At 35.7% G+C, this 10,988-nt stretch overlaps 1 protein-coding gene across 3 annotated transcripts in view; it reads left to right on the top strand.

Annotated features, from left to right (window-relative positions):
- Nucleotides 1-10,988, top strand: part of LOC137645739 (uncharacterized) — a 542,683-nt gene that overhangs the window by 406,253 nt on the left and 125,442 nt on the right. For all 3 annotated transcript variants that reach the window (XR_011045344.1, XM_068378638.1, XM_068378637.1), the window contains exon 7: nucleotides 8,240-8,403. Coding sequence is in view for 2 of the 3 variants with exons in the window: in XM_068378638.1 (XP_068234739.1) it covers nucleotides 8,240-8,403 (164 nt within the window). In the remaining variant the exon portion in view is untranslated. The remainder of the gene's footprint in view (nucleotides 1-8,239; nucleotides 8,404-10,988) is intronic.

Raw genomic sequence — 10,988 nt, forward strand, 5'->3', positions numbered from 1 at the left:
TTATACTTACTTTCCAGGATGTTGATGTAGCTTCCCTTATTGTTATTGAAAATGAAAAGATTAAAGTTTATCCTTTCAAGCAGAAGCCCCTGCAATGCTTTAGTTGGTTTAAATTTATACACTCATCTAAAGTTTGCAAAAATGAGAAAATGTGTGGTATTTGCTCCAAATCTTATCATAGAGACAGTACAGATGAGACCAGGTGTTTAAACTGTAAATTAGATCATAAATCAACTGAAAGGAGATGCGAACTGTATAAGTTAAAGGAAGCTGCCCTCAACAAATCCAGTTTAGAACACTTAAGAGTGGGACATGCAAGAAGATTGCTGAATAAAGCAACTAGCTATGCAAAGGCCTTAAAATCTAAAGGAAATCTACCACTGGAGACATCAAACCCACCTAGCACTGCCATCAATTCTAAGAAAAGAAGTGCTGTTTGACAAGGTGAGCATATTGCCTTCTATGGCTCTGCCTCGGTTTATTAAAACTGAGGCATTGCCCATTTGTGTACAGCCTTCATCCCCCATTACCAACAATAGCACTAACCTCTCTCAGGCCATGTCCCTGCCTGATTTGATGGAGATTCCACCTGAAATCAAGTTGACAGGTGCACCTGTATTGGGGGAGGTGCAAAAACCTGTTAGCTTACCACCTATTAATCAGAAGAGAGAGAGAGACCTCGATCTCTCTCGCCCCCTTCCATAAGAAATATTAAAGTTATGAGATCAAATAAATATGATGTTTTGTCTTTTAATGTTTCTGATGAACTGGACGACAATATAAATAAATCAGAAATTCAAGTTAGGGTCCAACATCCTCCTCAACAATTAGATCAAATAGACAAAAAGAAAATCACAAATGCAAAACCAAATCTATCAAGACCCTCTTTAATAAAACTGCGTGGAAATAGTGTTAGATCAAAAACTGCTCATGGGAAGACTTCATCCATGGGGTCTACTAAAATATAAACCATAGTATTTTCCTCCTTTTTGCAATGAAATTATCAGGGTTTAAGGGCCAAATATAAAGAACATAAGCTCCTCAATCATTAGCATTCCCCCAAAAATTATATGCCTACAAGAGAGCAAACTTGATGATAATACCCCTTATCGTCACGAATATATTAGTTATAGGACACCATATGATCACCGAGTAGGGTGCCATGGCGGAAGTCTCATATACGTTCTTCGAGATGTTCCTCAAATATCTTTGCCTATTTGTACACCTTTGCAGGCAGTGGTAGTACAGATTGATAATGGGAGAAAATATACAATTTGCTCTCTATACGTGCCTTCAAATGATATAATTTTGTATGATAACTTAGTAGAGGGGATTATATAACTCCCACAGCCTTTTCTTTTACATAGAGATTTCAATGGTAAAAATTCTGTGTGGGGTGATGTTTTAGCAAACACGAGGGGCAATATCATATCATTTTTGGAAAATGACAGGTACCTTGTCAGGCATTGACCTATCAATTGTAAGCTCTAATTGCTTTTTAGAATTCCATTGGAGGACATTGGATGATTGGTATATTAGTAATCATGCACCAACAATGTTCCACCTTCACAGAGATCGCCAGGATGGAATTTTGACAAGGCGGACTGGGATAAATTTTTTTAGCTAAGCAAAATTGAAAAGGATACAGAACAGTTTTTAAATTGTAGATTATCCTATAGACTTACTGAATGGAACTCTCCATACAGCAGGAGTCAACTGTATTCCCAAAACAACTGGGTTATTCAAACGACGACCAGTCCCCTGCTGGTCTTCAGAACTAACTGCCCTGCACAGAGCCACAAGAAGATCTCTAAAACGATTGTGCAGACGCCGTACTAAGGAGAATTTGATTATATACAGGAAATATACAGTAGAGCACAGTTGAGTCATCAGCAGCTGGGCTTGAGATTGGCCTTGGGTGCTGATCATATGTATATATGGTTAGTTTCTAAGGCGTTGTTTCTTGATAAGGCAATGTCACTGTCCTCTGCCTCTGTCATTCATGAGCGGCCTTTAAACCTTTAAACAATTCCTTCGTGCCATGAAAGAAGCTAGGCGCCAGTCATGGGTGTCTTTTGTTTCCTCCATTAACAATAGAACACCTCCATCCTCTGTGTGGAGGAAAGTAAAAAAGATATCAGCTAAACTTACCCCGAACCCACCACCAGTGTGTGGAGCAATTGAGGTTAGCAATGCCCTGGTTGATCATTTCTCAAATGTACCACGCAAATGTGTAGCAGCCCCTGGTCACCAGTATAGGAACATCGAAGAAAAGAAAATTTCAAATTTTACAACAGGAAAGGAGGTGTCATACAATTTTCCTTTTACTGAAAGAAAATTTGATTGTGCACTTGTACTTGTAATGATACACCCCCTGGACCCGATGGAATCCCATATGCAATGACTAAACATGTATCTGGTAATACAAAGTTTTAAGCATTATTAACAATTTATGGCATGATTATAATTATCCAAGTGTTTGGGAAATAGCCATTATTGTGGCATTTTTAAAACATGGTAAGGATAAATTCTTAGCAGCAAACTACCAACCTATTGCATTGTCATGTTGTTTATGTAAGATCATGGAGAAGATGGTCAATGCAAGTGTGATGTGGTAGGCTACCTGGAGAAAGAGGGTATTTGGTCACTTATACAGTGTGGATTCAGAAAAAAAAATGCACTCAACTGATGTGTTGATAGAACTTGATTCCTCTATTTGTGAAACCTTTGCTTCCGCACAGCACCATATAACAGTATTTTTTTTTTTATGGTAAATGAGATATGGTATACCTAAAACCATTCATAATCTAGGACTGAGAGGAGAGCTACCATTGTTCATTCAAACATTTATTTCACATAGATTTTTCAAGTTACAGTAGGTGAAATTTTGTCAAAACGGAAATGTTAGTGCGTTGAGTGGGATATCCTCAGTCATTCCCAATGATATTTTCTCAAGACTATTTGTAGATGATCTCTCTATATCATTTGCTGGAACTAGAATGGCAATGGTTGAGAGAAAATTACAAATCTCAATCGACAAAATAATTCAATGGGCTGATATGAATGGATTCTAGTTTTCGACAAGTAAAATTGTTGTTGTCCATTTCTGTCATATTCGGGGAGTACAGCCAGACCTGGATATGTACATCAAAGGTCAACGTCTCCCATGTGTAAGTGAAGCTAGATTTCTAGGGTTCAACTTATCGTAGGCTTACATGGGTTCCTCACTTTAAAGCCTTAAAAGTAAAATGTATTGAGGCTAAGAATATTTTGAAAGTTTTGTCCTATACACGGGGCAAATCGTAAACCTTTTAAAATTATAAAAGGCCTTAATTTTTTTTTTTTTTTAAATTTGTTATAGGTGTGAAATATACTGCTCAGCCACCCCAAGACTATTAAAAGTTTTCGATTCTATACACCATACTGGTATCAGATTGTCCACAGGAGACTTCAGAACTTCGCCTGTCGCAAGTCTCCTTGTTGGCACTGGATAATTGCCTTTAAACCTCTACCGGAAGTCTTCTATTGTTCAGTATTGGTTTAGGTTGCAAAGACTTCCTAATTGTTTAGCCTGTCAGAGTGCAAACCTTGTAAGGCATTCCAGATATTTTGAATTAACCCAAAATCTCCTCAACTTTATGGTTTTCGGATAAAAACATTAGAGGACAATTTAGATATAGGTAGAAATTTAGCAAACTTGTTTAATAATAGAATTTTTCCAACCTGTAGATATAGAGAATTCATGCTGATATTTTGTGTAACGTTCAGCCAGTTTTACTATTATGAAATCTCTTCCATCTATTATTCAATCAATGGTTAGGCCATCTTCTGCTGCATTGCCTCATTTCATGGCTTTTAACACGATTTTTACTTCTCCTCCTGTTGCGTTTGGTACCGGCTCAAGTGTTCCTTTATTTCTGTTGGAAAAGTTTTTTCTTAGATCACTATTGTATAGTATTGTGTTGAAATCCTTTGCAATTTTTATCAACCCATCTCTATTGCTGATAATATTTAAATTTTCATCCTTTAAAGCAAACATTCGTTGGCGTCTTGTTCCAAGTCTTTTCATCAATATTATACTTCTTCCTTTCTTTAGTGTTTTGGTGTGCTTGTGTTCGCTAATGGCCTGGGTTTTTAGATCATGTATTGCTTTGGATAGCTCTGCTAATTCTATTTAATTTCTTGTGGATTTTACCCTAGTTTTCAATCTTTTTTTTTCTTAGGTTTTTGGTCTTTTCTGATAGTTTTCCTTGATTTTGTTTAGTTCCACCTAGCTCTTGTGCTGATTCGATCACAACTTTTGTTGAATAAATTACTGTTCATTTCTTTAATTGCTTCCATTTCACCATGTAGTTTTAGGAGTACTTATTTTGTATTGCTAAACTAAGCTCATCAGATTTTTCTCTTAAAGGAGTGTTTATTTCCTTTCTTTAATATTTTTTCTTTCCTTAGATTTGACAAATTAGGGTTCTACCATTCTATTGTCGCTTTACTGGAACTTGTTTAACACTTACATATCTAAATTAACTTTTTCACTGAGATTAAAATCTATTTTATTTTTTGTTTCTCCATTTAGGCTTCTCCTTGGACATTTCCTATGTCTCTTTTTATAAATAAGGGTGTTCATGATTATTAGATTTTTTTAGCAAATTTTACAAGCATGTCTCCTCTATCATTTCTTGTGCCTACTCTAAATTTACCCACTGCTGATTCTCCTTTCTTCTTTTGACCTACTATAGCATTGAAATCACCTAGAACATTTGTAAATTTAGTCTGTTTTTTTTTTCTTCATAGATATCTCCAGATCTTCATAAAGAAATCCTATTTTTTCATCTGTATAAGATGTTGTTGCATACGTTTGAATGATCTTTAGTTTATATTTCTTATTTAGCTTGATAATTATTTCTATAATTCTATCACTAGTACTACAAAATTCTTTCATGTTACCTGCAAGATATTTATTAATAAGAAAACCCACGCCATTTTCCTTGTCCCTTATATGTCCTCTTAGGGAAATATATGGTCTTCTCTTTAACTCTTTAGAAGGTTCTCCTGTTATTCTAATTTCAGTCAGTCCTATTATATCCCAATTTATTTATTTTAAGTCTTCTAGTAACATGGCAAGATCTTCCCTTGAGAGTGTCCTGATGTTGTATGTTGCAACGTTCAGTTTTCAAAGGTGGCCTGTTCTAATTCAGAGATGTTTAGCAACCCTGTAGTGAAATGTAACTCTCCGCCACCTTGGGCAGCTGTTCCACTGCTAACAGGGCCGTGTTATTCATGTCTGGATTTTGGCCAGTTTTCATCACGCTGGCCAATGCAGATCGTTCACAGCCAACCTACCTAGTATGGGTGGCCCTGACTAGTATAGCTTTTCTGATCATGCCAATGCATAAACCCTCTCACCGCATTTAGGTATCCACAATCAGAAAGCGATACCTTGATGTATATATAATAAAAGTAGAATATGTCCTAACTCTAACATGGTAATGAAGGTTAACTGAATCATTATGAAGAATGAATTACTAAATTTATGCTATTTAACATCTTTTAATCTATTCTGAAGTTAATGATGCAAAAGTAAATTTTCGTCAAATGAGTGAGGGGGCTATACCTCCCTCTGTTCTTATGCCCGTATTTATTGAAGAGAAGAAAATGTTAACATTTTGTAATGTTATGAGTTACGGTCAACTAAACTGAGTTTCTGGAGAAGCAATATGAACATCTGGGAAGGTTTATGGATATAGATAAGAGTATTTTCTAAACGATCCTTTGGTGAATGAGAATTGGCTTCATGAAAAGTGTGCCCAATAGTTAATTTTAACAAGGGAACTCGCACCTAAGACTATGATCATGGCAAAGTTAAAGGTTTGGAATATTGGGTTTATGAATAGCACCAAAGATAACAAGCTCTTACAAGTAGTATGCTAGATACTCCTAAGGAATTACATAAACCATAATTGCTAAGAGGGTATGTCGAGATCCTTAGTTACCCAAAGCAGCGATCGCCAACTGGTGGTCCATGGACCGGAAGAAAGCTGGTTTTCCGCAGAAAAATTGGGACATTCAGATATTATGCTTTCTTAATCCTTTTTTTTTTGGAAACCCTGGTACAAATTGCATAGAGGACAGAAAGCTCAGTGTTGCACATTTGCCATTTTAGAGATATTTAGCATTAAAAAAATTGATATGGTATTTAGCTGGAAAACAGTATTGATTAACTAACAACATCAATTATTACAATAAATTAACCAATATAAAAGTGAAAGTTTCCTAATTCAGTGTAGACCTACATAAAATGCTTATCAATTAAAACTGAACATGTTCTATCTGTTTCACTGCACTTCATGCTTTAAAAGAGCCAGACAACAGTAAAAGAAAGTGTTTAGTTGTTTCAGGACCTGAAAGTTTGTTACAAATTTTGGTAAATGTGGAGTTTGGGCCGATTCCTAGTTTTTGTAGTTCTAGTGTTTTCCTATAGGTTTGTGTCCATAGTTTTAACAAATATTTTGGTGTATCTGTAAAATGTAGGCGTGAAACTTATCAAACACGAAGTACAACTGTTGCCCAAATTACCAATTCTTTTTTGTGTTTCTTTTGGGGGAGGGGGGAGTTTCAGGTTCAAATAAAATACGATGTAATAGACCCATAATTAGTAAGGAAATGCAAGCAAATATTTTGAATTTTTTAAGTAAAACCAGATAGAATAACTAGTGATAATACTATATTTGTACGTCACCTAACGGTGAGCTGTTCAATGTGTTTCTAAAGACACTTGCAATCAAAACACCCAGATTTAGCTAAGAAACATTTTGAATGATTTCAAAGAATGCATAAAATTATCCAAACACGTAGGTGTTTAAAAAAATGATTGTTGAAGATAAGTCATTATAAAAGGCTTCCTATCGGATATTTGTAATCACTGACAATATTTTTGGTTATCATACAAAGGAAGAAGATCCCAAGCATGGCAATATGTGAGTAATAGATCCATTTGCAGCAACCATTAAAAATAGCCATTTAAGCATGAATGAATAGAGATATTCATCTATCTGTCATGCGACGACAGACAAGGCTCAATTCCAGTAATCCTCATCAAGATCTCCCTTTTGGCTCACATCAAGAAGTAAATACCCATCACCGAGTAAAAAAGCTTTGAAAATTTTGATACAATTTTCAACAACATAATTGTGCTAAAGAACATTTTCATCTGTCACAGCTTAAAATCAAGACTCGCTACCAGTCTCAGGTTGAAATAATATCAGTTCTCCGTCTTGCAGTCATGTCATTGGAGTCACAAATTCACAAACATATCTTAAACAAGTATAGCAAATATCGCACTAAAGTCTGATACTTGAATTTGATTTTTTATAATAATATTGAACTTTCTTACATTAAATAATTGCATTTCATATCAATACAATATGAGTCCTCTGATTGTTATTGCCTTTGTCAAGACTTGTGAAAAGTAAGTTTTCACCCCTGTCTGTTTCGTCTGTTAATTTGTTTGTGAGCAACTTTCCTTAAAATCTACTGTACCGATTTTGACCTAACGTGGTAGTCATATAGGGTATGACCTAAGTATGAATGTGTAATATTTTGGATAAAGTTCATCAAGGTACAAGTAGGCAGCAATTCTTTTAAAGTAATAGCAATGTTAAGTAAATGGCATATATTTTGTTAGTTCAGTTTTTGTTTTTGAACAACATTACGCAAAAGCTATTGACCAATTTCATCGAGACTTGTTGGATATTTGGGGTATTACCAAAGGATAAATTCATTAACTTTTGAAGAAAATATATTGAAGCACAAGTATGCAGAGGAATTAAGAGCAAAATAAGACTGCTTGGTGTGCCGGAGACAGGCACTGTACTTAGTACCCTTCTAATTATATAAATGTATTTATTTTGTTTTTAAAAATCCCTTTCAGTGGTCTGCCAAATTTAAGATTATACATTAGTGGTCCAGGAAGTTTGGAAGATTGGCGACTGCTGACCCAGAGAATGTGAACTGCTCTAAGTGAAAATAGATTCTGTAACTTTGACGGTAAAGGACCTTTAAATTCAGATCATGCAAATTTTCATTATCTCTGTTAGTTGCTACTGTATTGTCAGTGGAAATATTGATTCAGTAGGAGAGATTTGCATACAAATCTGCAATCTTTAGCTTTTTCAGAAATTTGTTTAAGTTAAGCATTATAAAAGAAAAGGGCTGAAGATAATTAGAATTTCTTTTTCAGATGAAGGTGAATATTTAAAGACATGTCCACTGATAGATCACCTAAAAAAATGCAAAACAAAGCTTACCATGGTGTCTGCTTCAGAGCTCTCTGAAAGATTAGAGCTTGCTAATGAATACCTGAATGCAATTATAAATGAAAAAACATTCAATAAAAAACATGAGGTAAGTTCTGTCCATATTGAAGTATGGTTGGGAATGCAAACTTAGATCTCATTTATACCAAGAACAGGTAATTTTTAAATATAGCTTGTTAGTTTTGAAATGATTTAGAAGTACTGTCATTGTTTTGTTGTTTAGTAATCTTATCTTTTAGAGCCTGTGAGGAGGATGTTGATAGTTTAAGAGAAGACCCATGACTGTCTCCTATTTCCCATAATTCACATGTCGAGGTCATTGTATCATGAACCCTCTTTTGCTAAATTAGATGTGAACATACTTATACTTTCAACTTTCAGGTTATCTGGAACTCATGCTGGTTACTTTATTTTCTCAATTTTGCTTTCATGGTGAGCCAGCCAGTATTAGCAGTGTTGTTCTTATTGTTTTTTGTTCCTACAAATGTAGAAACCTTTCGTCCTTTAAAACAGGAATGTATCTTTAGCAGCGCTGGAATTAACATTAAATTGTTTACAAGGTAGTTAATGACAGGTAGTGTGAGGGGGATGCCCCACCAACCTGCCTGTCACAGAATAGTCATTTCTGTCTTTGGCTTTAGTAAACACAGGTGCATTATTGCACAGCTTTGTCGATTGTTGAATCTTTTCATATATTTCAGTTTTTTATAAGCACCCTCACTTGTATAAGTAAGCATGTCAAAAAGTAATGTGTCGGAGTAAATTTTTATTTTATTAAGATACAAACCTTCAAGACTCCATGTGTTCTGTACCTTTGAGAAGGGGTGTCTGTAAGCTGGGCTCCTTCCTGAGAGTGGTTTCTGCTCTTCCAATCAGGCAATGAACTCAGACCATAAATCATTTAGATTCGTAGCAGTTTTATTACCTTGCGATGGAGTTATGGAATTCAGACCGAGTGTCACCTGTACCTGTATGTAGGATAATAAAGATATTTATCAGGTAGGCACACCTGGCGGTGACAGTGTTGCCAGGGTGTTGATCGCTTTGTAATGTTGTATCAATGAGCGTCTCCAATAATCCCCATCTAACAATAACAAGTATTGCGGCAGAGGAAGTTCTTATAATTGAGGAGTAAGCACTTCTATCATTGGTCACTAATACTGTGATTCTTCTGTCACAGCAATGAAGAATGGTTGGCAAGAAGAAGAGTTCACCCTCTGTCTTCCTACTCTACCAATCTCTTCTTCCCCCTCCATTCCCTTTGTCTGGCATTTCTTCCCCTAGAAGAAAACATAGGAGAAATACTCTGGGGACTGAGGTACTTTGTCCAATCAGATGTCCCCTAATTTTGACTCTTGGTCCTTTTAGGACACCACTAGAGGAGTAAAAAAAAAAAAAGACTCGGGAGGAGGTCAGAGATCGCAGGCAGATAAGAGAAATTCAAGATGCCTGCCAGGACATGAATTCATAAATAACTTATAAACATATTGACAATTTTCTTGATTAAGGTGCCCAACCTTATGTTTCCAGGGCCAAGGAACATATTGAGAGCACTCTCAACTTAATACCTTAATTTCTTGTACAGGGTCCAGTATGGCTGCCAAAAATATATGTAACTTGACAAAAACTGAGGTATATCATTGAATTTTGTGCCTATGCATATATTTTTAAGGTCAAGAAATTGAATGGGAGCACTTTTAGCTTCATATCTTTTTTGTTTCTAGATTAATCTAATTGGCTGCATCACTTATGACCTGTTAGTTAAAATTGGATGACAGTTGATTAGGATCCAATATTTTCTGCATCAGTGTAAATTGTTCTTAACTGTTTTTGACTAAATATATTCATCCGATTACACTATTTCGGTTTTTACAGGAATGAATATCACATGCTTGACACGTATACAAAATGCAGCAGGGGAGTTTAACCTCCGTGCATAGACATATCCGTATGCCACATTTCTGACAGTCACACTTCACTGCCATACTATGTGGCTGAGGCTGGTATTTTTTCTGGGCACGATACTGCCATCCTGCAATTCAAACCCACATTTAAGTGGATTTAGATCAACATTCTGCAGACAGTTAACTTATGTGTAAGTCTCATAAAATGCCCTCAGATGGCTCCATGCCGCATTGCTTATTGGTAGCAGGTGTTTGATTGTAGCTCCAGCATGTTGGTGATACAATTTGTATCCTAAATGATCTAGGGTCTTTATTCCATGATTTTCACAATTTAGTACCCAAACAAAGTATTGCTCAACATTGAAAAAAAGGTCCTCTATGTCATTGGTGATCTTTCCAATATTACCTAGATAGGTTGTTGGATTAGCTTTAATACCAGCCTCCTTGCTAGTTCAATGATAATGTGTTTGCCTAGCATTTGGATGACAGAAGATCGATCCCAGCCTGGGATTTTAAGTTTAATTTTTTTTTTACTTGGGAGGCCACTGCTTGGTTGGGCACCACAGTGGGGTATTGGTCTTGTCTGGCTGATGTTCTGGTGAGCATCTATTCTGATGAAACCGGAGCTGAAACCAGAAACCTTTACCTTTACCTTTCAGTTCCAAATTTACTAGTCATGTTACCCCTGATAAGGGTATGAATTATTATTATTATTATTATTATTATTATTATTATTATTATTATTATTATCATCATCATCATCATCATT

The sequence above is a fragment of the Palaemon carinicauda genome, chromosome 8 (assembly GCF_036898095.1).
Source record: "Palaemon carinicauda isolate YSFRI2023 chromosome 8, ASM3689809v2, whole genome shotgun sequence".
Taxonomy (NCBI): Eukaryota; Metazoa; Arthropoda; class Malacostraca; order Decapoda; family Palaemonidae; genus Palaemon; species Palaemon carinicauda.